We start from the raw sequence: 27,061 nt of genomic DNA, 5'->3' as shown, positions 1-27,061 counted from the left end.
TATTTTCTCCATGATTCCTCTGGTTAGCGCTGGCATTGAAAGGCCATTGTAACTGACTGCCTTTAACTCCCTTAACATTGATGTCCCGGGCTGGGCCATACCTGTACACCAGGCAGCGAATTTGATTATTTTTCTTGGCCCATGTGAATGTGTCCATGGTGACCATTTGCATTTCAAGGTTCCTCAGTCTTGTCTCCATAGTGATGGAGAGAAAGGCCCAATGAAGGAGTGTGAGGCCCATAGAGGTCCACTGGACCTGGGGAACATTCCCCTGTGCCTGTTATTGTTGGAGCTACCATTACCTTGTATTGCCAGGGTAGATTTTCCCCTGTGCCTGTTTCGCTTGTCGCTATCCAGTGCTATTTGTGTACGACGGAATATACTCTGCATTCGGTGATTACCCTCCTGCGCCTGACTCCTTCTATCACACTCATCACAGAATCACCCACCCGCTATGGAGTCAGCGGGAGAAGAGCGCATGCCTGGAGTCGTGGCACGGGTCCAGGAGCATTCCACGATGCTGGCCAGCTTGGGGGATCGGGTTCTTCAGGTCGTCCAACGCCTGGAGAGGAGAGGACCCGATCTGTGGAGACCAGCTGGCCAACCGGATCCAGCCACCTACACCCCAGCACCCGGAGGGATCCAGATATCCCGACCACGGGCGTTCGACGGGACGGCGGCTCTCTGCCAAGGATTCCTCCTCCAACTGGAGCTTTACTTCTCCAGCATCAGGCCGGCGCCATCGGAGCGGAAGAAGTTGTCCGTCCTCGTTTCCTGCCTCTCAGGGAAAGCCCTGGAGTGAGTGGGCCAACACGGTTTGGAACGAAGGAGGAGCTGCGTTGGAGGACTACAGGGAGTTCGCGCCTCTTTCGGGCGGTCTTCGATCACCCGCCCGAGGGTCGAGAGGCGGGCGAGCGGCTGGTCCACCTGAGGCAGGGGACGAGGACCGCGCAGGACTTCGCGTTGGAGTTTCGGACTCTGGCAGCGGGGTCCGGGTGGAACGAGCGGGCCCTGATCGACCATTTCCGGTGCCATCTGCGGGAGGACGTCCAACGGGAGCTAGCCTGCCGGAACACCATGTTGTCTTTCACGAAACTGGTGGACATGGCCATCCGTTTGGATAACCTGCTGGCAGCCAGAGGACGTTCTGGTAGGGGTCTGCCCGTTTCCACCCCGGACGACTCGGATCCCGAGCTGATGGAGCTGGGTGGAGCCGCCGTCCGAGAGAGCGGAGGACGACAGTGCCACTCTGGTGGCACGAAGGGACAGTACACCACACGTCATAGTCAATGCTCTTTTGGGCCTGGAGGCGGAAAGGCAGGGCACTCTCGCATCACCCCAGGTATCGAACATCCACACTCGTTCAGAGCTCTCTGCTGCGCACTGTACCCTACCTATCCACTTTCCCGATCACATGGTAGTTCCCCAGTGTAAGGCGCTAGTCGATTCAGACGCAGCTGGGAACTTTATGGATGGGGCATTCTCACGCCGTCAAGGCATTTCATTGGTTCCCCTATCCATTCCACTCCCCATCAGAGCACTTGATAGTCGACCATTAGGGTCCGGGTTTGTAAAGGAAGTCACTGTACCAGTCACCATGATCACCCAGGAGACTCATTGTGAGCAGGTTACTTTTTCGATTATTGAGTCTCCTGCTTTCCCTGTGGTATTAGGTATCCCCTGGCTAGCACTCCACAACCCCTCCTTCTCATGGCCGCAGAGGGTTCTCACAGGGTGGTCGCGAGAGTGTCAGGGTAGGTGTCTAGGTGTTTCCGTTGGTGCAACCACGGTGGAAATTCCAGACGGTACCTCCACCGTGCGCATTTCCCCCGAATACCTCGATTTGGTGCACGCGTTTTCAAAGACGCGAGCGACTAAATTACCACCTCATCGGGCGGGGGATTGCGCGATAAACCTTCGGGTAGACACTGTACCTCCCAGGAGTCATGTGTACTCCCTGTCACAGGCTGAAACGGAGGCTATGGAAACATACATCACAGAGTCCCTGAGCCAGGGGTATATACGTCCCTCCACTTCACCCGCCTCCTCGAGTTTCTTCTTTGTGAAGAAGAAAGACGGTGGTCTGCGCCCGTGCATTGATTATCGATCACTGAACAAGGAAACGATAAGATTTAGTTATCCTCTTCCCCTCATTCCTTCAGTGATTGAGTCAATGCATGGGGCGTGCTTCTTCACTAAACTAGATCTCAGGAGTGCATACAACCTGGTGCGTGTTTGGGAGGGGGATGAGTGGAAGACAGCATTCAGCACAACCACGGGGCATTATGAATACCTGGTGATGCCCTACGGTTTGATGAATGCTCCATCCGTCTTCCAGTCCTTTGTGAACGAGGTGTTTCGGGACATGCTTGGTCGCGGTGTGGTGGTCTACATCGATAACATCCTGGTGTATTCCGCTACGCCCACCGAGCATGTGTCCCTGGTTCGCAAAGTGCTGGCCCGACTGTTGGAAAATGACCTTTATGCCAAGGCAGAGAAGTGTATGTTTTTCCAGCAGTCCGTCTCCTTCCTCGGATACGACATTACCACGTCAGGTGTGGAGATGGAGGAGATCACATTTCAGCCGTGCGTAATTGGCCGACTCCAACCACGGTTAAGGAGGTGCAGCTCTTCCTTGGCTTTGCCAACTACTATCTGAGGTTTATCCGGGGCTTTGGCGTCCCGGCTCGTCTGGTCTGCTGAGGCTGACCTGGCCTTCAGGAGACTGCGGGGTCTGTTCACCTCAGCCCTGGTACTGGCCCACCACGATCCATCACTACCGTTCGTACTGGAGGTGGATGCGTCCGAGGTAGGGATAGGCGCTGTCCTATCCCAATGCTCGGGCACGCCACCCAAGCTCCGCCCCTGTGCCTTCCTCTCTAAGAAGCTCAGCCCGGCGGAGCAGAACTACGACGTTGGTGATCGGGAGCTGTTGGCTGTTGTCTGAGCTTTGACCATGTGGAGGCATTTGCTCGAAGGGGCGAAACACCCTTTCCTCGTCTGGACGGACCACCGTAACCTGGAGTACATCCGTGCAGCAAGGAGGCTGAATCCTCACCAGGCCAGGTGGGCCCTATTCTTCACCCGGTTTGATTTTACACTGTCATACATTCTGGGTTAGAAGAACGTGAAGGCAGACGCACTGTCCCGGCTGTATGACACAGAGGAGAGGCCCAGAGACAACACCCCCATACTCCTGGCCTCCTGCATTGTGGCGCCGGTAGTATGGGCGATGGACACAGATATAGGGCAGGCATTACACACAGATCCATCTCCACCTCAGTGTCCAGTGGACTGCGGTACGTGCCTGTTCTTATCCGTGATCATCTGATCTTCTGGACACACATGTCACCCTCCTCTGTTCACCCAGGTATCGGTCATACAGTGCGCTGCCCACGTTCACCTCCAGCGCGCCGTGTGTCGTTAGAAGGCCAACGCTGACCGTCACCGCAGTGAGGCCCCGGTCTTCGTACCGGGGGATCGGGTCTGGCTCTCGACCCGGAATCTGCCCCTCCGCCTGCCCTGCCAGAAGCTGAGCCCACGGTTTGTGGGGCCGTTCAATGTCCTGAGGAGAATCAACGAGGTCACTTATAGGTTATTACTTCCCCCTGATTACCATATTAACCCCTCGTTTCATGTGTCTCTCCTCAGGCCGGTGGTGGTTGGTCCGCTCCAGGAGTCTGAGGTGCGGGAGGTTCCTCCACCTCCTCTGGACATCGAGGGGGCCCCGGCATACTCTTCCGTTCCATCCTGGATTTGAGGCGTCGGGTGGGGGGCCTTCAGTACCTCGTGGAGTGGGAGGGGTACGGTCCGGAGGAACGGTGCTGGGTCCCGGTGAGGGATATCCTCGATCCCTCCCTGTTGCGGGATTTCCACCGTCGCCATCCGGCTCGCCCTGCTCCGCGTCCTCCTGGCCGTCCCCGAGGCTAGGGTCAGCGCGCTGCTGGAGCTGCGCGTCAAGGTGGGGGGGGGGGGGTACTGTCATGACTTCCGCTGAGGCTGCCTCCCATCCTTGTTCGGGCAGGCTTCGGCGTTCATCGTCACCGGCTTACTAGCCACTGCCGCTCCATTATTCATCATTCCTTGTGAGTGATTGTTTATTTGTGAGAGTAGTGTAGCTCGGTGGAGCTACTCGTACCATATTATTGCCGGGGTAGATATTTCCCCTGTGCCTGTTATTGTTGGAGCTACCGTTACCTTGTATTGCCAGGGTAGATTTTCCCCTGTGCCTTGTCGCTATCCAGCGGTATTTGTGTACAACGGAATAAACTCTGCATTCGGTGATTACCCTCCTGTGCCTGACTCCTTCTATCACACTCATCACAATTAGAGACACATATTTCCCTCAGATTCCACAGATCCACAAAGAATTTGAAAACAAACCCAATTTTGATAAACTCCCATATCTACTGGGTGAAATGCCACAGTGTGACATCACAGCAGCAATATTTGTGACCTGTTGCCACAAGATAAGGGCAACCAGTGAAGAACAAACACCATTGTGGTCCTCTGTAGCTCAGCTGGTAGAGCACGGCGCTTGTAACGCCAAGGTAGTGGGTTTGATCCCCGGGACCACCCATACACAAAAATGTATGCACGCATGACTGTAAGTCGCTTTGGATAAAAGCGTCTGCTAAATGGCATATTATTTTATTATATTATTGTAAATACAACCCATATTTATGTTTATTTATTTTCCCATTTGTACTTTAACTATTTGCACATTGTTACAACACTGTATATATACATAATATGACATTTAAAATGTCTTTGTTTTTTTGGAACTTCTGAGTGTAATGTTTACTGGTAATTTTTATTGTTTATTTCACTTTTGTTTACTATCTACTTCACTTGCTTTGGCAATGTTAACATATATTTCCCATGCCAATAAAGCCCTTGAATTGGAGAGAGAGAGAGAGAGAGAGAGAGAGAGAGAGAGAGAGAGAGAGAGAGAGAGAGAGAGAGAGAGAGAGAGAGAGAGAGAGAGAGAGAGAGAGAGAGAGAGAGAGAGAGAGAGAGAGAGAGAGAGAGAGAGAGAGAGAGAGAGAGAGAGAGAGAGAGAGAGAGAGAGAGAGAGAGAGAGAGAGAGAGAGAGAGAGAGAGAGAGAGAGAGAGAGAGAGAGAGAGAGAGAGAGAGAGAGAGAATGGGTGGGAGACATTCCACAGCATGTATTTCATGTGTTACAGAGGGGCAGTTGACTGTTAAAACAACCAATGCGAGAAAAGGAAGGAACTAGCTGATTGTTCACCTGGAGTCAGCGACTTTGGAATCACTGAGGTTATGTTTGGGTCACTCAAAAGTGAGACCCATTGTTTTCTACACAATGTCATTATTAGTACACCTGGGAGTTAACTTTTGCTATTGTGATTTGATGCACTGCATTCAAAACTATAGATGTATGAGGGCTTCGACTATGAAACTAAACAAAATAAACTAGATCTGTGTTTATGTATGTAACTGACTTGAGACCTTATCACCAGTGCTCCAGATTTAGAATTTTGATATGTAATGCGTTTTAAATCCTTTTAATTTTGGTAAGTTTATTTTACATAGCACAGTTAAGCGAGGCCATCTCTTTATATCCAAAGGTGAACCGTTTTTTTTAGAGATTTTTCTTGTGCATAGATGTGTCTGCCCTGCAGTGACCACGTTCTTAGTTCTCTATTGGCACAGCAACCATAAAAGGCCTCTCCTGCTGGGGAGACACGCAGACTGCCTCATTAGGGCATAGCATTACGCATTTCAGTCTGACCCCAAAACTTAGCCTCTCTGGGGTCCTTGCCACAGATGACCCATGAAAAAGCCTCGGTCTTGCCCCCGCAGCCAATGACCACCATATATAGGTACAAGAGAAACTATATTATAAAATATATCGGCCAACACAGATGTAAGAGTGAAAATACCAACATATTTTTGTCAATTTGGAACAGAAGAGACAATTATAGCCTACTAGGTAACATTTTGGGCTTGACAGTGAGTTCCATACCCCCCTTCATGAAAGGTGTTTATACTTTGTCAACTGTAAAATATGCTCTCTGCCTCAATGGACACTAGAAACATACAGTATCTGAGGCTTAGGAAGTCACGTTTACTGTGGAACCTGCTCACCCATTTATTTACAGAGAGATAAAGACTCATCCCATCACCTCCCTCTTTACAAACAAGGAATGATCATACTGCTTCAAGCATTGAGTGCAGTGGGAATGTGCAGCCTGTCCTCAAAGACGTAACATAGTACATTTAAATGTATGTCCCTCCAATTAGTAGGATGTGTTACATTTGCAATGGTTACATAATACAGAAGGTTACGGGAAGGATGGGTGGGCGTATAAAGCGAATGTCTAGCAGCCCAAAGGTTGCATGTTGCAGGTTGAATCACATCATGGACAATTTTAGCATTTTAGCTCATTAGCAACTTTGCAACTACTTACTACTTTTTAGCAATTTTGCAACTAATTAGCATGCTAGCTAACCCATCCCCTAACCGTAACAGAGAGGAAGAGGTGAAGCTAGAGGGTCTACCCCCGTCAAAATATGTCCACGCGAGAATACAAAAAATCCCCACTTGGTCTGCTTATATTGGTCTGGTTATCAAGCAGACCAAGCAGACCAAGACCAAGTGGCCAGTCTTTCCGCCTTTGGGACAACGCCTCCCATTGTTAGGACGGACACAAGACCATCTCGTCATTATATACAGTATCTCTGACCCTAACCATAACCTTAACCTCTAACCCTAACCTTAACACCTAACCTCTAACCTTAATCCCTAACCCACATTCCAACTGATTGTAGATTAAGTAAATAACTCCACCTTTCCTATGGGCATTTCCTGTTGATACTGTTGTAGGTATAGTAGGGGGAGCTGAACTGTTCATGTGCATTTTGAAACAGGACACGCATCCTATACTATCAAAATATACGGCACCTTTGGATAACACATTGGATAACACATTGTTTGCATGACATTTTATTCTCTGAGGGATTCCACCACAAAGTGATATTGAAATGAATGGGAATTTTAGGGATTGAGGATTGATGTACTTTTTAGATAGATACTGCCCCATAAAGGAAAAGCATGAAACTGCAACTGATAGGTCCAAGTATTTTTACCAGCAGAGGGCACTTTTGGGGGTCCACAGAGAAAAACAGACGGGGTTCGCCTGTTGTCTTTCCCTTTTCAAAGGGACCAGCTACCCATGTCTGAGCAGGCAGTGTACTTGTTAACAGACTCACAGACGTGCCTATGGGACTGCAGCCACAGGACGCAGAGAGAGAGTTCCCCAAGCTTCAGCATCCCACCACGGATTGGCATCTTCTTCTCCTCTCCTAAATGAACTTCTGCTGAGGGGCCTCATTTTTACCACGTCTCCTGCAGTGATCAAAGCTGGCAAGTTTTCGAATTGAAAGAAAAGCCACTTTTCAGGCTACTCATCTCACGATGATTCCCTTTATTTCATTGGTGATACTATTGACTGTGTGGGCTTCCGATGCAAAAAAAATTCCACAGACAAACAGTGCATCTGTTGAAAAGGATATGTCAAATCTCGACATTCAAGTCATTCAAAGCCATGGTTATGGCGATGAGGATGTAAAACAACTGCAATTTGACAAGCAGCACAAGAGAGCACCACGGGCCGCAGAGATCACAGACACAGACGCAGGTGAACCTCAGTCTACCTTCTCACAGTCTTATGAGAATGAGTTCTTCACCACACCCAGAGCCACCCAGTTCTCTAACTCAACCCTAGACACTGGAGCCACTGGGGCCAACACAGATGGGGACCAGGGCAATACCAGCACCACAGAGAGGGGCATCACCCACATCCACAACCCTCTGTACCCAGTGACTGACAGCTCCTACACTGCCTACGCTGTCATGTTCCTGTCTCTGGTGGTGTTCGCTGTGGGGATTATAGGGAACCTGGCTGTGATGTGCATTGTCTGGCACAACTACTACATGAGGAGTGCCTGGAACTACATCCTGGCCAGCCTGGCTTTCTGGGATTTCCTGGTGCTCTGCTTCTGTTTACCTGTGGTGGTCTTCAATGAGCTCACCAATAAGAGGCTGCTGGGGGACATCTCATGCAGAGTGGTACCATATATGGAGGTGGGTTTGATTCCCTTCCCACACCCCTCCCCTTTCGCCATGGTGGAATCAATGTAGCCTTGTATGAAAATGATTAATGAACATGGCTATGATTCTGAGTCCCCAATGACACGTTTAGTACCTGTTGTTGCCTAAAACAACCCTCCATTTATTTTCTTGTTCTTTTGACAATGTCATTATTAGATATTTACTCTGATTTATGACATTGTTGCAAATCAGCCAGTAAAATAAGCTTATGGGTTGAATAATGTTTATGGGCCACATAGTATTGTGAAATGTAAAATGTTGTAAATGTTTAAAACTTTTACCAATGTAATATTTATAGTACAATTGTATGGTTATCCAAAGTTTATTAACTGATTATTGTTTGCTAATAAACAACAAATGACATAGTTGTATGTAAGCCATGCATTTTATGTACAATTGTATCTTGTCAAACTACGATACAAACTCATAATTATATATCTCTAAAGCTAATGTAACAGGTTGGAAAGACTGCTTCCATATTGAAACTGTTCTCTAATTGAAATGTCCAATGAAATACTCTCCTCTCTTTGATCTGTTCTCTGGGATGGGTCATTTGTGAGTGATGGGTTCATAGTCTTAACGGGATATTTCTAGTTCCAGTGACATTCTGCTATAAAACCATGCTGTTAATAAATGGTGTGTGCAAGGTGTGAAAACATTTATCTCATTCCATCCACATTTGTAGGTCAAAAGATCACAACTGTCATACAAAAATAAGCATCTGTAGTAATGATTTTGCAGAAGCAACAGCACGCCATGAAAATTCTAGCATTGCTAACAAGTTTAACTTCATTTAACCCTCCAGGTGACTTCCCTAGGGGTGACTTCCTTCAGCCTGTGTGCCCTGGGTATCGACCGCTTCAATGCTACCACTAGCTCCCAGCCCAAGACCCGGCGGATAGAGCGCTGCCAGTCCGTCCTGGCCAAGCTGCTGGTCATCTGGGTGGGTTCCATGGTGCTGGCGGCCCCAGAGCTGCTGCTATGGCAGCTCAGCCAGGCCGTGTCTCCAGCCACGGGGGCCTTGATGGACTCCTGCACCATGAACCCCACCACCAACCTTCCAGAGTCCATCTACGCCCTGGTCATCAACTACCACGAGTGCCGCATGTGGTGGTACTTTGGCTGCTATTTCTGCCTGCCCGTGGTCTTCACCCTGCTGTGCCAGCTGGCCACCTGCCACGTGTCCCATGACAGTATCCCTGAGCGTCTGGAGGAGCGCTCCCCCTCCAAGAAGCAGAAGATACAACACAACCAACAGGTGGAGCGCCAGCTCAACTGCACCGTGATAGCCCTGGCCGTGGTCTACGGTGTCTGCGCCCTGCCAGAGAACGCGTGCAACATCGTTCTGGCATATACCGCCATGCCCATCTCTGAAAACACTGCCACCTTGCTGGCCCTCATCAACCAGTTCTTCTTGTTCTTCAAGTCGTCGGTGACGCCGCTGCTGCTGCTGTGCCTCTGTAAGTCCCTGGGCCAGGCCTTCATGGACTGCTGCTGCTGCTGCTGTGAGGAGTGCCAACCCGGCAGCTCCTCTTCCCCTGGCACTGAGGCCAAACTCAAGAGCACCAACGAGATGTCCTCCTCCATCTTCTTTGACAAAGCCAAGGACAGCTCCACCATCCTGTCGATCAGCTGAACTGGCTTCTCCTGCCTGCCTTTTTTCCCCCATCCTATCACCTAACCTGATTAGATGTGGTAACAAAGCAACTCACCTTTCAGCAGTGAACATTCCAACCTCAACCTCACCCCACTTTCCTCCCCAGGCACACCACACAGGGATCAGATGCTGGATCTCTCCATGGACACACCTTTTCATTGTTATTAGTCAGAGGACTGGGACCATTGTCAGTGCCACCTTCTCTGTATCCTTAAAGTCTGTAATGTCTCTCCAAATAGAGACCACACCCATCCAGTTTTAAGACTGACTAAGTGCAGATTAGGAGAAGAGCTCCATTTAATATCTTTGTAGAATTGTCACCCCAATGTTTTTATTCTAAGGATTATTAGATGAAGATAAACTGAGTATTATGTTAGATTATTATGATAGCTTTGACTAACTAACATTCCCTTGGAGCCCCAGAGTGTGGGGCACTGAGATAATTATTTTTGATGTCACAGCCTATTTACATATCTGTTAATCAATGTGTGTTTGCTCTCTAGCCAACACAGACAAGATTTTCTTCATCCCCCCCCCCCCCCCCCCCCCCAAACTCCAGATGGAGCTACTTCATCTTTAGCCATCCTGTGTCATTGTATACATTATTACTTTGAGTTTTATTAATAATGAAGAGAGATGGTTCAGCCATAGTAATTTCCATCAAATCAAAGTGCTGTGAATAATAAAAAAAAATATTTGACCAGATAATCATGAAAAGTCACTGTACAGAGGTCAAGGTTATTAGAAGGTTAAGAGGGAAGTCAGACATAATTTTGTGAATAAGAGAAAAAAAATGTTCTGAGATGTAAATCCACCGGCTGTAGTGATGTTAATTTATCCAATAAAGGTTTATAATTGATCACCGCTTGTCATTTTTCTCCTAGAGAGACTTCAAAAAAGTTAGTTTAAAAATGTGTAACTGATTGCTCAACCAGCTGAAGGGATTTTGGGGGATTAGTGGTTGACTGAGCATCCCATTGACCCTCTGAAACTCAATAATGGGGTCCTCCCTCTGAGCTGGAGCATATTTTTCCTCTCACTAATTCAGGCTTTGGACAGCAGCAGAGCTGCTCTCATAAGGGTATCATTGTTCTCCAGGGGCCGATGGAACCCTACACTCTGAATATCAATGCCCTGTGACTACAGTTGAGTTGCCAGGTTACCGTCCCAAAATTCACGTGTATTGCAGACTGGCCAAAGCCAGGCAGGCTTTCCACCGTTTTCTCACCCTGTCTGGTTCCCCTGGAAACAGGGGGTTTTAACTGTCCAAATCAAAATGGGGTGCTGCTGCATGTTCTCTAACGTTGTGGTGAAAGATAGAAAGAAAATGAATGATATAGAAATGTTTCTAATTTGTTTAATTTCACTTTTTAAAAAATGGAGATGGACAAGGGCTTGGTGACATGATAATTTTCTGATGGATGGGGTAGGTTCAATCAGAGATCACTGCCACAGCACAGACACCAGGATTCTGTAATATTTTTTTCCAACATACAATGAAACTCAAGCAAACCTGATTGGAAAGCATGTCAAACGATCACCTGTAAGCCAATAGGGCCTACCAATAACCAATGGTGATTGACTTAGAAGTCAGTGTGAATCTGCTGAGACAGTCTGGTTCCTTAAAAGATGCACTGATTGAAGGGGTTAGACAGAGGAGGGTATTTTTTCGGGGGGTTGACCTCTTTAGAGTTTCTCTCCCTGGGTCTTGGAGCCTGTTCAGAGGCTGTCAGGGCCTGGGCAGATGACTGTGTGAGAGAGAGAGAGGTGCTGGAGCCTCATTAGCAGTGAGCACAGAGCTCTTCAGCTCCCCTGGCCACTAATGACTGCACAGTTAACAGTCCACTCTCTGTTTCCTTAATGAAGCCACCAACACAAATCAACAGACAGCCCCTGTCACAACATCCAACGCCAGTCCACTAATATACAAGGACTGAGGGAGAGGGACGGTTTATGAAGCACTGCAACAGGTGAATAAATAGAATGAGTCCTTCCAGGATGAAAAGTTGACTGTACATGATGACATACCAAGCTGGCATCACAAGCAGAAATAGGATAGAAGGTATCAACATAGATCAGAACATATTATGTACTTGTACAAGCCCGAGATCTTGGCTCATTTGATTGATAAGTACATGGCTGAATACGAAACTATTTCAGTTTTCCCCTGCATTGTCAGATTACTGCAAACATGAAATGCTAAGCATGAAGTAATTGTGGAGAAATCATTGGTATTATATTTGTGAAACACAAAAGACAAGAGTGCAGTGGACCTATAAATGGACCTATTTTCTGCCACTGCCAGTGTGTGCTATTTGTGTGCAAGCTTGTAATACTGTAATACTTATTTCACATAGGATTCGCAGTATGTTGCCTGTAAAAACAATTGGGCAATGTTCATATGATCCCCTTTCAAACAGCCCCATCTTTACCTCTTTCTTGTGGGCATTCACCTTTTATATAGACATTACTTAGATGGCAATTGAGGAAGAGACATTCAACTTTTACCTTGTTGTTGTGACCTTTGCAAAAAATAGAGCAGGTAACGTTGCTATTTTGGCCAGACTGCCGTTTTGATTATACTTTTTCATAATGACAATGACAAGTTGAGGAAGGAGAAGAACAATAAAATGGTCATGGTTTAATACGTGCCAAAGCAGGTAAGATGATAGGGGACATTTATACTGAGGAGTTTTAAACATATTATCGCAATCATGACTAGGTCGGTTGGCGGAAATAAACATACAAGCTTTGTTGCCGGCAATACCTTTCAGATATAAGGAAAAGTTGGCACAAAGTTGGCGGCATGCTAAAGTTGGCAGCAAAACGTCTTGGTTTGAAAGGTGTATATGAGAGTGCTTGATTGTTTTCAGACTGTGAATGGCTCTCATGGCTGTCTCAGACACTCTCATGGTGCATGTCCTCTTTGGGTTGGCTCAGTGAACGCAGACTAATATGACCTGAATGTCCCCACTTATGAACACAGAGCTGCCTCACCTCCCCCTAATGCGGGAACAATGTTTGTTTTGTTCTGTGGGAATACTGACGATGGTGGGGGGGGGGGGGAGCTCTCAAAACTATTCACCCCTGTTGTCATGGCAGAGGCCTGACAGAGAGCCTTGGCCCTCCGAGAAACACAAACTGATCTGAATCAGAGAGGTTGGCGCGGATCCCGAGCACCAACGTCCATACACACACACACACACCGGTCCGCTCCGGACCCCAGGCTTCTATAGCCACCGGACCACCTTGTTTTCTCTGGACAGCAAGTCCTGGTCAGCCTCATTATAGTGTGCTGTGATGCCAAGGAGGGACACAAACAGAACTTGTCACAACTCGTTCGTATTCATGGCCAATGGCGGTTAAACCCAGAGAGGAAGGAGAGTAGAGAGGGAAGTAACTTCTTTTCAGCTTTAGTCTGGCCCGTTCTGAGATCACCGCTTCCATAGTACCTCTCTGGTCCCCACAATCTCTCCCCTCTTTGGGGTCTGGGTGGTTGGGAAGCCCTCCAACTTATTTACCACATTGGTGCTGAGATTTGCCATACACAAAGGCATTACCCACTTGTTGAAAATCAGTTCTGGGAAAGGGGGTGAGAAAGATTGTGTTATGGGGGGAGAAAGCGCTCCCCTTAATTGTGTAGTGTACGCACGTTAGAGCCTGCCTGCTGTTTTAGGTATAGAGTTATTGGTTTACAAATCCCTCTTCCATACCAGCGTTTGACTAAATCTAAAATGGCAATTTTTGCATAATTAAATATACAGAGAAAAAATACACAAAAACAACAGATCTCTAAAATCTATTATTTGAAACTAAAAGTGCTAGTCAGTGGTATTAGTTTTCCACAGGGCAGCATTGTGTGCAACATACATAACTAATACAATGATACAACATAGTAGCCTGCTCACCATGCTGCTAGGCTAAATAAATACTGCAGAAGTGGATCATCTCCAAGTGACAGTCCTGAGGTTATTAACCATGAATCCTGCTAAACGTCCTTCTATCATTAGCAAATTGCCCCCAGAATACTCATTATAACACTATGGCAACAACATCTGAAGTAGTTTAGACCACACACATACAAATGTAGACCATGTATGTGTTCAGAATAGTTTTAGAGGGATTGACTGCCTTAGTCTACTCTCAATCAACCAGAAAGGACCTGCAACTGGGAAGCTACTGCCCCCTGCTGTTCACAAGCTTCATGTAGGTAGGCTTGGATCTTCCCTTAAGGAAATCCTTTACACACACAAACACGAGGTAAAAGTTGGCGGAGGTCCTGCTATTTTCCTCATTGACTGAAGTGATTAGAAATGAGAGGCACTTTTCCTCAGGTTGTGAAGAGTGCCGTGGCATGGACCTTTAATGAGAGCAACAGAAACACTAACTTTCTCCCACATTGACTCTTTCATACACATGAAACAGACAGACAACACCACATGTAAAGCACCGACCATCATCCCAACAACCCAAAGCCACAGTGAGATGCTATACTGTTTGGCAACAATAACCATATGAATTCTGCAGACCATGTATAAAGTTGTTTTCACCATTGTTTTTAGTTAGTATCATACACAAGCATGTCCTATTAAAAACACAACCATCAACTTAATTGAAACAATAATGTACAAACATGTTAACACAGATACAGTATTTACTATTATTTGCCATAAAAATAACCATTTATAGTTCATTCTCAAAGGTCCCACAAATACTTATGCCCAAGCATGCAAACAAATAAGTTAAGATATTTTGTTGCTGTTGTCAATAATCAACAATTACTTAGGTAATGTTGGCCATGTAGGATGCAAAATAATTCATAGACATGTAAGTTTAGTTTATACAAAATTAGATAGAAGCCTTCATCGTTAGTTCATATGGCTGGCACCTGTAGAATCTCAATTTATCTAGTGGACTTCTTTATCAACAGCCACAGAATAACAGATTTTACATTTTATAATGGGTTATTCATGACTCGTGATGAGACAAAAACTGGCCAAGTAGTATCTGTACATTACTGGGTAGAAATTAGCTATTACATGATGATATAAATCAATGGTAAGAAAGGGGAAAGAATATACAAAAATCAATAAATATATATTTTGTTTGTAAACCATGTGTTGCAGATATTGCTTGAACATTGACATGGCTAATGAAAATGTAACTGGCCATGTTGCTAAGTTTAATGAACCTGGCTGCTGTTTCTAAAGTAACAGAAGAGTGTCAGCACAACAGATAAAGAAGATGACATATAACGCAAATGTATATATAGATATATATTGACATTAGAGATTACATCGCGGGTACTCTTTAACAACACCTACCATTAGCCTTTAAAAAATTAGAAATGGAGATACTTGTGCACACTCCAAGTATTTGAATCAAATGGTGTAATGATCCCCCTTCAAAAAAGGTACATACAGTGGGGGAAAAAAGTATTTAGTCAGCCACCAATTGTGCAAGTTCTCCCACTTAAAAAGATGAGAGAGGCCTGTAATTTTCATCATAGGTACACGTCAACTATGACAGACAAAATGAGAAAAAAAATCCAGAAAATCACATTGTAGGATTTTTTATGATTTTATTTGCAAATTATGGTGGAAAATAAGTATTTGGTCAATAACAAAAGTTTCTCAATACTTTGTTATATACCCTTTGTTGGCAATGACACAGGTCAAACGTTTTCTGTAAGTCTTCACAAGGTTTTCACACACTGTTGCTGGTATTTTGGCCCATTCCTCCATGCAGATCTCCTCTAGAGCAGTTATGTTTTGGGGCTGTCGCTGGGCAACACAGACTTTCAACTCCCTCCAAAGATTTTCTATGGGGTTGAGATCTGGAGACTGGCTAGGCCACTCCAGGACCTTGAAATGCTTCTTACGAAGCCACTCCTTCATTGCCCGGGTGGTGTGTTTGGGATCATTGTCATGCTGAAAGACCCAGCCACGTTTCATCTTCAATGCCCTTGCTGATGGAAGGAGGTTTTCACTCAAAATCTCACGATACATGGCCCCATTCATTCTTTCCTTTACACGGATCAGTCGTCCTGGTCCCTTTGCAGAAAAACAGTCCCAAAGCATGATGTTTCCACCCCCATGCTTCACAGTAGGTATGGTGTTCTTTGGATGCAACTCAGCATTCTTTGTCCTCCAAACACGACGAGTTGAGTTTTTACCAAAAAGTTATATTTTGGTTTCATCTGACCATATGACATTCTCCCAATCCTCTTCTGGATCATCCAAATGCACTCTAGCAAACTTCAGACGGGCCTGGACATGTATTGGCTTAAGCAGGGGGACACGTCTGGCACTGCAGGATTTGAGTCCCTGGTGGCGTAGTGTGTTACTGATGGTAGGCTTTGTTACTTTGGTCCCAGCTCTCTGCAGGTCATTCACTAGGTCCCCCCGTGTGGTTCTGGGATTTTTGCTCACCGTTCTTGTGATCATTTTGACCCCACGGGGTGAGATCTTGCGTGGAGCCCCAGATCGAGGGAGATTATCAGTGGTCTTGTATGTCTTCCATTTCCTAATAATTGCTCCCACAGTTGATTTCTTCAAACCAAGCTGCTTACCTTTTGCAGATTCAGTCTTCCCAGCCTGGTGCAGGTCTACAATTTTGTTTCTGGTGTCCTTTGACAGCTCTTTGGTCTTGGCCATAGTGGAGTTTGGAGTGTGACTGTTTGAGGTTGTGGACAGGTGTCTTTTATACTGATAACAAGTTCAAACAGGTGCCATTAATACAGGTAACGAGTGGAGGACAGAGGAGCCTCTTAAAGAAGAAGTTACAGGTCTGTGAGAGCCAGAAATCTTGCTTGTTTGTAGGTGACTAAATACTTATTTTCCACCATAATTTGCAAATAAATTCATTAAAAATCCTACAATGTGATTTTCTGGAAAAAAATTCTCAATTTGTCTGTCATAGTTGACGTGTACCTATGATGAAAATTCCAGGCCTCTCTCATCTTTTTAAGTGGGAGAACTTGCACAATTGGTGGCTGACTAAATACTTTTTTCCCCCACTGTACATGTACAGTACCAATTCAGTTGGGCACTGTCGTTGGGAAGTGATAAGACTTGGTCTATGGTCTGAGACTTATATTGTTTAAAATTTGATATCAGTGTGGTAAACTTGACTTTGGGGCTGTTAATTGATGTAGTGTTCAAACTCCATAGTCTTTTCTACCTATTGGAAGCAGAGGTTACGTACAGCACAGTACTCTGCCCTGTCTCCTGATCAGTTGAATATGAACCTCAATATCAACAGAGATGATGAAGCATGAGATATTAACACAATTATATTTTTCTTTTCAGGGCAGTTAAGTATCACTTTATCCATCAGAGGTCATATGTCACTAGAATAAGTATTATATTACAAAAAAAGAAAATGAACAGTGCAAGTAAAAGGTTTCCAGGCTCTCTTCAGGAGAGTGGGATCAGGCGAGGGCTCTCGGCGAGAGAGGGCCATCTAAAGAAAAGAGGGGGAGAAAGGACAAGCTGGGGAGGATAGAGGACAGGGCGCAAGGGACCTGGGACATGTGCAGGCCTGTGGGGTGGTCTCAGGGCTGTGTCGGTGAGATGAGGTTCTCATGATGTGCTCCGCTTGATTCTGGAGTGCTGGATCAGCCACTGTAGTGTTATATCTGGAGGTAAAATAACAAATAACAGAAGTTTAAATGCCATGAAATAAATAATGGAAATAACAAGTCATAAAGTCGTCAGATACCAATGTTGTCCTTTTCCTTGCAGGAGATGGAGTAACAGCAGATCTCTCTGTCCTGGATGGCCGAGAGGTTCCTGTGGACCACAGAACAGCCATGAGTATCACTCATTCTCACCCACACACCCACACACACACACACACACACACACACACACAGCTGGTGCTTACATCCTCTCAATCAGCTCTTTCTCATCGAGCGCCCCAGGAAGATCTCTCTTGTTCCCCAAGACAAGAACCTGTGAGGGGGAAACAATATGGAGAGTTGGACAAAGTAAAAGTAATATGAATATATGCCATTTAGCAGACGCTTTTATCCAAAGCGACTTTGTCATGCGTGCATACATTTTACGTACGGGTCGTACCAGGAATTGAACCCACTATCCTGCATTGCAAGCGCCATGCTCTAACAACTTAGCTAGAGGACCACAGCGAGGAAATGTAAGCAATTAGGCCTACTACTGTAGCTACTAGATCAGCAAACTCTGTATGGGGTACTCACAGGAATACCCTGGAGCTGGGGCTTGTCCAACAAGTTGTGTAGTTCATTCTTAGAGGCCTCGATCTTCTCTGGGTCTGCTGCATCAACCATGTATCTTTAAAATGATATGGTTTCAAAAGTTTGAATAAATATCCTCTTTGAAATGGACAACCAATATAACTGACCACCCCAAGCACAAGGGTATAGGGGGCCATGACTGAGTCAGTGCTGTTACTCACACAATGGCACTGACTCCTCGGCAGTATCGCTCCCACATACTCCTGAATCGAGGCTGACCGCCGATATCCCACAGCTAGAAAAGCAAGGGATCAAAGCTAATCAGTTTTGAACCTTTCACAATTAATAAAATAGCTTCAGTGAGTCACACTCAATCCCAGAGACCATCCAAGATCCCCGTAAATACTTAATTATCCTCTCTCTGGAGCAACCAAGTGATGAATCAAGTATGACCATTAAGTGGCCTGACCCCTGTCCTCTGACCTTGATGGTGACGTTTCCCTTGGTGATTTTCCTCATGTTGAAGCCCACTGTGGGAATCATGTCTTCACTGAACTGGCCTGACTGGAAGGGGTTAAGAATAGAGGTGGGTTACATATTAAGTTATATTTAATCATCTGGCAAATACTGTTTGTAATATTGCTAGGACTTCAATTGTGAAATATATATATATATTTTTTTATGATCATGTCGCTCATAAAACTGACCCTAGTCATTTCAGGAAAGGACTTAAGAAATACGATTGAATGCACTGTGCACAAGTGAACTGTCAGGACATACACAGATGTGATGGGGGCTGATGATAGGCTAGTAACGTATAGTCTGTTTCCATGGGATCACAGTGTGCTGGCACTGCTGCATGCCTCATGTGCGTGCTGTCGTTAAGCTAACAACGCTAGGGTCAGCATCACTCGTAGTACACGTTAGCTTCCTTGCTAAAGCCTATCTTTAAAATATGTCACCGAGACGTAGTTAGCTAACGTTAGCTAACTATATAAAATGGATATGACAACAGAAGCTAGCTAACGTTAGCTAACGGCTGAGCGAGCAAGCGCTTGCATCCGTGGAGTACGAGCAGACATCTCGATCAGTTCCAACAACAAGGACACAACATCAGATCAAATGACAGCAATATAAATGATTGACCGTACCGCAATCACGTTTACGAAGGTTGTCTTGCCCGAATACTGTAGTCCCACCAATGTCAACTCCATCTCCTCCTTCCAAAACAGTGCTTTAAACCAGTCAAGGAGCTTGTTGAACAATGCGATCATTTTGGGAGCGTTGTGATAGCACTGGCTGCTACTACTGGGGAACGGGAACTTGCTAGCCAGCTAGCTAACGTTAGTTACAATTTGCCTAGCTAACGATATCTAGCTTGCAGTGACAACACAGTACATACAGAACGATTCACTAACGGTCGAATACCTTGCCTATAACGAATATTCGCTAAATAATATGTTTTGTGCGCACGTGTTGGCTATATTATTTTAGGTATTTTTCAGTTATCTGCCTTGTTTACTATGCCTCTTTCCTCCCTGTCTGTATTTTCCTATAAGGGTTGTCCTTCCTCATTGGGTGGGGTTTCAGAATCACGCAGAAAGAGGAGTGCTCAATAAAGAGGGTACTCAGCGCAAATGAGGCTCAGGCTTCACGAGACTTGCCCTCTGCTGGAGAGAAGGAACATAAATAATAATAATATAATATGCCATTTAGCAGACGCTTTTATCCAAAGCGACTTACAGTCATGTGTGCATAAATGTTTTTAACGTATCATCACCGAGCGCGTATGTATTATTATTTTTTATTTTTTTACATACCAACATGTATTGATCAATAATGAAATAAACCTGGAACCTAGAAAAACATAAAATAATAATAACCTACTATATGTATTTCCTCTTCAGCAGGTCAAGTGAATTGCAGTTAGAGCTAATTAGAGTCAAGGACATTATGCATAGTACTTTTTTTATTATCATGGTAGCAAATATGGACAATATGATTATTAATGACTTTTAATAAAATTCCAACCGCATGGTATGGTGAGTACCACATCACATGCCCATAAAAATGCCACAATCAATGTCACGGTCAAGAGGATGAGATGGCCACAGTGTGTGAGCAGAGTTCCAGGAGCTTGTTCCCCCATGCGGAAAGATCAAGTTTTAGCTGGGCTTTCTCGGTCACCGCATGTCCCCTGTAGTACTGCTGGTCTGGACAGGGACAGGGCTCTCTGAGCCACTGTCTGTGTTCGCCAGCTGCCGACTGTACTGAGCAAGGGTGAGGTACAGGAACTGATACTGCTCACTGGTCTGGATCATGCCACCCCTAAAAACACAGAGAGGGAGAGCGTGAGGGAGCAGCATCCTTTAGGGCAGCATCCCCAAACTCGGGATGATGTCTAAGAGTCCCTATGACTGCACCATTTTCTTCATAACACAAGACAAATATAAAATGCTATGTTTGAACCAAGGTGCTCACTTGATAATAGTAAAGATGCTCACTTGATCAAATCAAATTGTATTTGTCACATGCGCCGAATACAACAGGTGTAGTACACCTTACAGTGAAATGCTTACTTACAAGCCCTTAACCAACAATGCAGTTTTAAGAAAGAATACCAAAAAAAAAATCACAAGAAAATACAATATAAAATAATACGAAATAAAAGTAACAAATAATTAAAGAGCAGCAGTAAAAATAACAATAGCGAGGCTATATACAGGGGGTACCGGGGTTAGTCGAGGTAATTGAGGTAATATGTACATGTAGGTAGAGTACATATAGGTAGCAGCAGCTACTATTAATTTATTAATTGTGATAGTTTACATGATAAGTAACAGAGTTTGGTTTAAACTTGCTTGTCACGTTAGTTCCAAGTTTGAATGTCACATGCACAAGTACAGTGAAATGCCTTTCTTGCAAACTCAAAGCCCAACAATGCAACAATCAATAACAGTGTATTACTAGAAAAAAAACCCACAAGAAATAAGAATAAGAAATATGAAATACACAATAAAGTAAGTAAGTAAGCATGCTATATACAGGAAATATTTTAAAAGTCAGTTTCAATACCATATTTACATGTGCAGGGATACCGGAGTGATGGAAGTAGATATGTATAGGGGTTAGGTGGCAAGGCAACAGTTTTCTACCAACAGCAGGGCGGATGGCCAAAGTGTGTGTAGTGGCTAGTACCTGTCGAGGCGTAGCTTACAGACGATTCCAAGCACATCAGCCCTACTACTGTGTTGTAGCTGCAGGCATCCAATGCTGCTGGCGATGAAACAACCTGTTCTCCCAATCCCTGCACTGCAAAACAGAGCACATGAGATCATGTCAAATAGAGCTGTAACGTTCAAACTTCTGTCATACAATGTATTTATATTTTATACAGTCTCTCTGCTACAGTATCTGCCAGCAATACACAGTCCAAATGTACAGTATACTGTATATCACAACACAAACGGAATTCCATAGCAGTCACCTTTGTCATCAGTAAGTGAATTCAAGCCAGTCTCCATAAATCATTTCTTAGCCTAATTCTGACTGACATGGAATGTGAAAGGAGCCTCCCTAAGGTGTCGTAACATATAAATGTGCTGGAAGTGAGAACCGTTCAAGTAGCCTAGGGCTATTTTCTTTTCTAGGACATTCTATCATACGTCATTGTTTGTTCTTTCACATTTATCATAGTGATAGCTAATGAGAACCAGTGTTAAGGGGTGTGCTAGTGGGACCTGCAGTGGACGATGGTGGGTCCTGGGCTGGGGATGGACTGCCTGTGTTCATTCACGTCCACCACCAGTCTGAGCAGGGGCCCAGTGCAGTCTGGGGTCTGGTGGTCTGGCCATGTGGAGTACCAGTAGTGTCTCACCTGCCTGTTCTCTGAGCCCACCTGTCAGACACATTGTTGTTAGTAAGTTCTTTGGTTCATTGGTTCATTCATTCATTCATTCATTCATTCATTCATTCAATCATTAATTCAGAAGTTCTGAGGTTCTAAAACTAGTGTAACCCAGCGCTTTGACTGGCATTACTTTACAGTTTACAGATGATAATAACCTACTATCTCACCTGTATAATCATGTCTCGAATGGTGTAGCTATCACATTCTTTCACAATGGACACTTTGACCTCAAATCTGCCATAGCTGCCATCCTTCTCTGGCCAGTAAAGCTCACACTTCTGAAAAACAGGACACACTCTTTGTAGACTTTAGACTTAAACATCAATATGTCTGTCATCGGAAACCATTGAGGAAAGCAATGGAGGTGGAATATAATTGACATTTCCCTTTCACCTCGTTCTTCTCCTTTAGCTTGGTGATCATGACAATGGTGGTGGATCCCTCCTGCCACACCATCTCCCAGAAGTCATGCACTGTGTTGAGCATGGGGCCCTGGGTGGCGATGTAGGCACTGGGTGCACCGTTGTAACCCTGCGTGGGAGACAGCAAGAGTTGGGGCTGTGTAGTTAGTTTCCACTTTGACTTCCTGTGGGTTTCATTGGTTGACATGATACACCCACGCAAACCAACCGTATCACTCTTAACATCATTAAAGGGGCAATCTACAGTTGCTACATCCATTTTTGGACTTATAAATTAATTATATGTACCGATTGATTTTTGAAGAATATAACTTATAAATGCCTCATGAGCTTAGTTCAACTGTCGTACCCTCTTAGAAAAAAGGGTCATTTTTGTTTCTAGGTAAAACCCTTTTGGGTTCCATGTAGAACCCTCTGAGGAATAGGTTGTACATGGAACCCAAAAGGGTTCTACCTGGAACCAAAAAGGGTTCTTCAAAAGGTTATCCTATGGGGAAAGCCGAAGAACCCTTTTAGGTTCTAGATAGCACTTTTTTTCTAAGAGTGTACCCCATCAGAACCCAAAATATAAGCTTGTTTCACTCCAATGTTTGTAAACAAAGTAAATGTACACAAACATTGTATAGCCTCAAAACATGATTAAAACTATAATTTTGATCTCATGGATGGTCAGTACTTGCATCCATAGCGCTGTCTATGAATTTGAGAGTGGTTACATTTCTCCAGCCTCATCCCTCAGCTGTATTGCAAAACAGTAGTGGGGAGTACGCTTTGTTATTGTTTCAACTGCTGATTGCCGCTTTAACAACACTGTGCAGTGTGTATTCTTGACTTTCTCCTCACCATTTGTATGACTCTTACTTTAAGTTCGCATGACACAGTTGTGTCAAAAATGGGCCAATAAAGACAGTGGCTGTAATAATGCATGATTCTAACCTTTATGTAGTTTGCATTGATGTATCTCTCAGTCTCACCCCCTTCCTCTGCTGCGGGGTTCTTCAGACACACACGGGTCTCAGGATCTGGTTAACATGATTATAGTGTTTACATTGGTTATTTTATATTGCCTGGGTGCCAGTGTGTTTCAGCATTCATCAACTATTTCTAATACTTGACATTTGACTTAGGTACTCACTTGGCAGTATGGTCTTATATCTGTCTTTTAAAGCACGTCCTGGGATGTCCAGCTCTGCAGGGTTGACAAAGTTTGGAGGAATCTTCTGTTGGAAAGAATGGACAGGCTAAGGGGCCAGATTCCACTTGATCCTACATGCAGTCAATCTCTGCACATACAGTACAATTAGAGTAGATATTAACCTGGTACTCTGAGTTCAGCCTGCTGGTCTCGTCAGATGCCTCCTGCAGCTGAGAGGGGGTCAGAGGGCGTGTTGAGGTCCTCAGCAGGTGGAGGATGGTCTCTCTGGGGGTGGAGATAGAGCACAAGGGCTCCACCGCACACAGGCTGAGACTGCTCACGTCCAGCACTAGGGACACATTGGAGCCCCGTCTGAGGATATATGGAACCACAGAGAGGACAAAAAGGTCAGGAACCTTGTTGAATAAATATAATGACAGTACTGTTGATTATCATGGATGTCTCTCTACCTCTCCTGGAGCTGGACTGGTTTGCGAGGAGCTGTGGCAGTAGGGCAGGGGAATGACTGTTCTTGGTCCACAGGTTGTGATGATGATGGGGATTCTACTGACTCACTCATGGTGGTGTGTGGAACGACTGGGAGGTTTAGAAGGATACCATACAACCATACTCTACTGACATCTGCACATAGAGTGAAAACAGACCTGAGAGAGAGATAGAGAGCGAGAGTAGTGAACTACATGTAGTTCAACTAGTAATTTAACTACATTTTTTAGAATCTAGGTAGTCTTTTCAGTATTTAATTACTTGTTTTTGCCATGTAGTGGTATAGCTACAGTAACTACTGGAACTACACACTACCTTTCTTGCAAAAAGAAGAGGAAATATGGGTGAAGTAGGCAATCATTTCCAGCATCAGACCTGCCTAATTGTCACTTGAAACATTGTTTTTGTGTTTAAATTACACATTATGTTAACATATGACCCCAAAGTGATCTATTCTTGCAATTTATAGTCTATGACAGGGATCATCAACTAGATTTAGCCGCAGGCCGATTTTTTCTTGAGCGGATGGTCAGGGGGCTGGAACATAATTACAAATAATTTGTAGACTGCAAATTGACTGCAAGAAGCTCAAACATACAGTACCAGTCAAACGTTTGGACACATCTGCTCATTCCAGGGTTTTTCTTTATTTTTACTATTTTCAACATTGTAGAATAATAGTGAAGACATCAAAACTATGAAATAACACATATGGAATCATGTAGTAACCCAAAAAATTGTTCAACAAATCAGATTCTTCAAAATAGCCACCCTTTGCCTTGATGACAGCTTTGCACACTCTTGGCATTCTCTCAACCAGCTTCATGAGGTAGTCACCTGGAATGCATTTCAATTAACAGGTGTGCCTTGTTAAAAGTTAATTTGTGGAATTTCTTTCCTTCTTAATACGTTTGAGCCAATAGTTGTGTTGTGACAAGGTAGGGGTGGTATACAGAAGATAGCCCTATTTGGTAAAAGACCAAGTCCATATTATGGCAAGAACAGCTCAAATAAGCAAAGAGAAACGACAGTCCATCATTACTTTAAGACATGAAGGTCAGTCAATCCGGAAAATGTCAAGAACTTTGAAGGTTTCTTCAAGTGCAGTCGCAAAAACCATCAAGCGCTATGATAAAACTGGCTCATGAGGACCGCCACAGGAAAGGAAGACCCAGCGTTACCTCTGCAGAGGATAAGTTCATTAGAGTTAACTGCACCTCATATTGCAGCCCAAATAAATGCTTCACAGAGTTCAAGTAACAGACACATCTCAACATCAACTGTTCAGAGGAGACTACGTGAGTCAGGCCTTCATGGTTGAATTGCTGCAAAGAAACCACTACTTAAGGACACCAATAAGAAGAAGACACTTGCTTGGCCCAAGAAACACGAGCAATGGACATTAGACCGGTGGAAATCTGAACTTTGGACTGAACAGTCCAAATGTGAGAGTTTTGGTTCCATCCGCCGTGTCTTTGTGAAACGCAGAGTAGGTGAACAGATGATCTCCGCATGTGTGGTTCCCACCGTGAAGCATGGAGGAGGAGGTGTGATGGTGTGGGGGTGCTTTGCTGGTGACACTGTCTGTGCTTTATTTAGAATTCAAGGCACACTTAACCAGCATGGCTACCACAGCATTCTGCAGCGATACACCATCTGGTTTGCGCTTAGTGGGACTATCGTTTGTTTTTCAACAGGACAATGACCCAAAACACACCTCCAGGCTGTGTAAGGGCTATTTGACCAAGAAGGAGAGTGATGGAGTGCTGCATCAGATGATCTGGCCTCCACAATCACCCGACCTCAACCCAATTGAGATGGTTTGGGATGAGTTGGACTGCAGAGTGAAAGAAAAGCAGCCAACAAGTGCTCAGCATATGTAGGAACTCCTTCAAGACTGTTGGAAAAGCATTCCTCATGAAGCTGGTTGAGAGAATGCCAAGAGTGTGCAAAGCTGTCATCAAGGCAAAGGGTGGCTACTTTGAAGAATCTAAGTAATTGGTAGCTTGGTAAACTATATTTTCAGAGTAGCTTTCCCAATACTAGAGAGGGATAGGGAGAGAGAGAGAATTAAAGACTGCTAGTGAATTGACCTGTTGACCTTTACTGCAAACCTCACAAATTCTGTGACAAACATACTCACGCATTGCTGTTCTCCTTCTCTCTATTTAACTAGTCTACCCAGACCTCAAAACTGGCATAAATCAAACGCAATTTTAACATCCAAAATCTCCATAGATCTTGTAATTAATTATTCTATTTAGATCACAACTGTATGATGAGTTTATTGCTATATCACATGATTCCTTATTATACCAACACACCACAATAGCAATTAAAAGATTTACCCTTCTTGTCAACTCATCTTGTCAAAAGAACAGCAGCTAATGCAATATCTCACATCCCCTAAAACTGAGAAATGACATTCCCAACACATGACACGCAATAGAAAAACACCATTGACTAACAATTTCTGTTTCAGGTCATCATTTCTTTCCCATCTCTTATTGCCAGATTGCTAAACTAGATCTATCCATACCTGAATCCTGGGCTGCTGATATGTCAGAATAATAATAATCCAAAGCCAAATGAAATATCTGCCGTTGACATAAACCAACAAGGGCAAGAAGAAACAAGTAATAGCTGGAAAGAGAGAGTGAGAAACAGAAAGAGAGAGAGAGGGGGAGAGAGAGATAGAGAAAGACAGTGAGAAATAGAGAGTGAGCAAGAACAGACACGCAATCTTTTTGACACAGTGCCTCAGTATGTTAGTAGCTAGCCTCTTCTTCAGGTGCACGTCTAAACGTGAGAGCTGAAAATCACTGAGAAGTTCCTGGAGGAAAGAGAGGCATAGAGAATATTGTAAAGCTGAGCTGGTTTGGGAATAGGTGAATCAGTAGTCATTCCTCAATGACTCCAGGCTTAAGGCTTGTGCAAATGTGCATGTCAATAGCTGTCCATGATTTATTCATCATACTAACATTCTGTTTTGCATAAATGTTTGCACATAGTGTATTGGATTTGCTGATGAAGTCCTTAAAGCTGCATTGTATGAGACAAGTAAATTGTTTAAAAAAAAC

General features: G+C 44.6%; 3 protein-coding genes across 4 annotated transcripts; 1 reads left to right on the top strand and 2 right to left on the bottom strand.

Annotated features, from left to right (window-relative positions):
• Positions 1 to 7,439: 7,439 nt before the first annotated feature.
• On the top strand, positions 7,440 to 10,652 carry LOC311147330 (G-protein coupled receptor 37-like 1; the record flags this gene model as incomplete). Its single annotated transcript, XM_084184019.1, has 2 exons — positions 7,440 to 8,108; positions 8,941 to 10,652. The coding sequence occupies 2 exons, from the start codon at positions 7,440 to 7,442 to the stop codon at positions 9,769 to 9,771; spliced, it is 1,500 nt and encodes a 499-aa protein (XP_084040145.1). The 3' UTR covers positions 9,772 to 10,652.
• A 6,418-nt stretch (positions 10,653 to 17,070) lies between these two features.
• LOC311148292 (ADP-ribosylation factor-like protein 8A) lies at positions 17,071 to 19,575 on the bottom strand. The gene is made up of 7 exons (XM_084185206.1): positions 19,159 to 19,575; positions 18,491 to 18,571; positions 18,229 to 18,302; positions 18,011 to 18,104; positions 17,680 to 17,747; positions 17,515 to 17,585; positions 17,071 to 17,431 (listed from the first exon to the last, which is right to left on the bottom strand). The coding sequence occupies exons 1-7, from the start codon at positions 19,279 to 19,281 to the stop codon at positions 17,376 to 17,378; spliced, it is 567 nt and encodes a 188-aa protein (XP_084041332.1). The 5' UTR covers positions 19,282 to 19,575; the 3' UTR covers positions 17,071 to 17,375.
• Positions 19,576 to 19,962: 387 nt separating this feature from the next.
• Positions 19,963 to 26,748, bottom strand: LOC311147680 (tyrosine-protein phosphatase non-receptor type 7-like). 2 transcript variants are annotated; one of them, XM_084184435.1, is made up of 10 exons: positions 26,521 to 26,748; positions 23,945 to 24,116; positions 23,657 to 23,846; positions 23,475 to 23,559; positions 23,276 to 23,361; positions 22,311 to 22,448; positions 22,085 to 22,195; positions 21,748 to 21,905; positions 21,206 to 21,319; positions 19,963 to 20,335 (listed from the first exon to the last, which is right to left on the bottom strand). In XM_084184435.1, exons 2-10 carry the CDS (start codon positions 24,052 to 24,054, stop codon positions 20,191 to 20,193), a joined length of 1,137 nt encoding a protein of 378 aa, XP_084040561.1. In that variant the 5' UTR covers positions 24,055 to 24,116; positions 26,521 to 26,748; the 3' UTR covers positions 19,963 to 20,190. The 2 variants fall into 2 exon arrangements, with proteins under 2 accessions (XP_084040561.1, XP_084040560.1); XM_084184434.1 differs by lacking the exon at positions 26,521 to 26,748 and adding an exon at positions 26,330 to 26,480 and having other exon boundaries at positions 23,945 to 24,139.
• Positions 26,749 to 27,061: the final 313 nt, after the last annotated feature.

This window comes from Coregonus lavaretus (genome assembly GCF_964263955.1).
Source record: "Coregonus lavaretus genome assembly, chromosome: 20".
Classification (NCBI taxonomy): Eukaryota; Metazoa; Chordata; class Actinopteri; order Salmoniformes; family Salmonidae; genus Coregonus; species Coregonus lavaretus.
The sequence above is the reverse complement of the archived record's forward strand: the minus strand, read 5'-3'. Positions and strand labels throughout refer to the sequence as shown.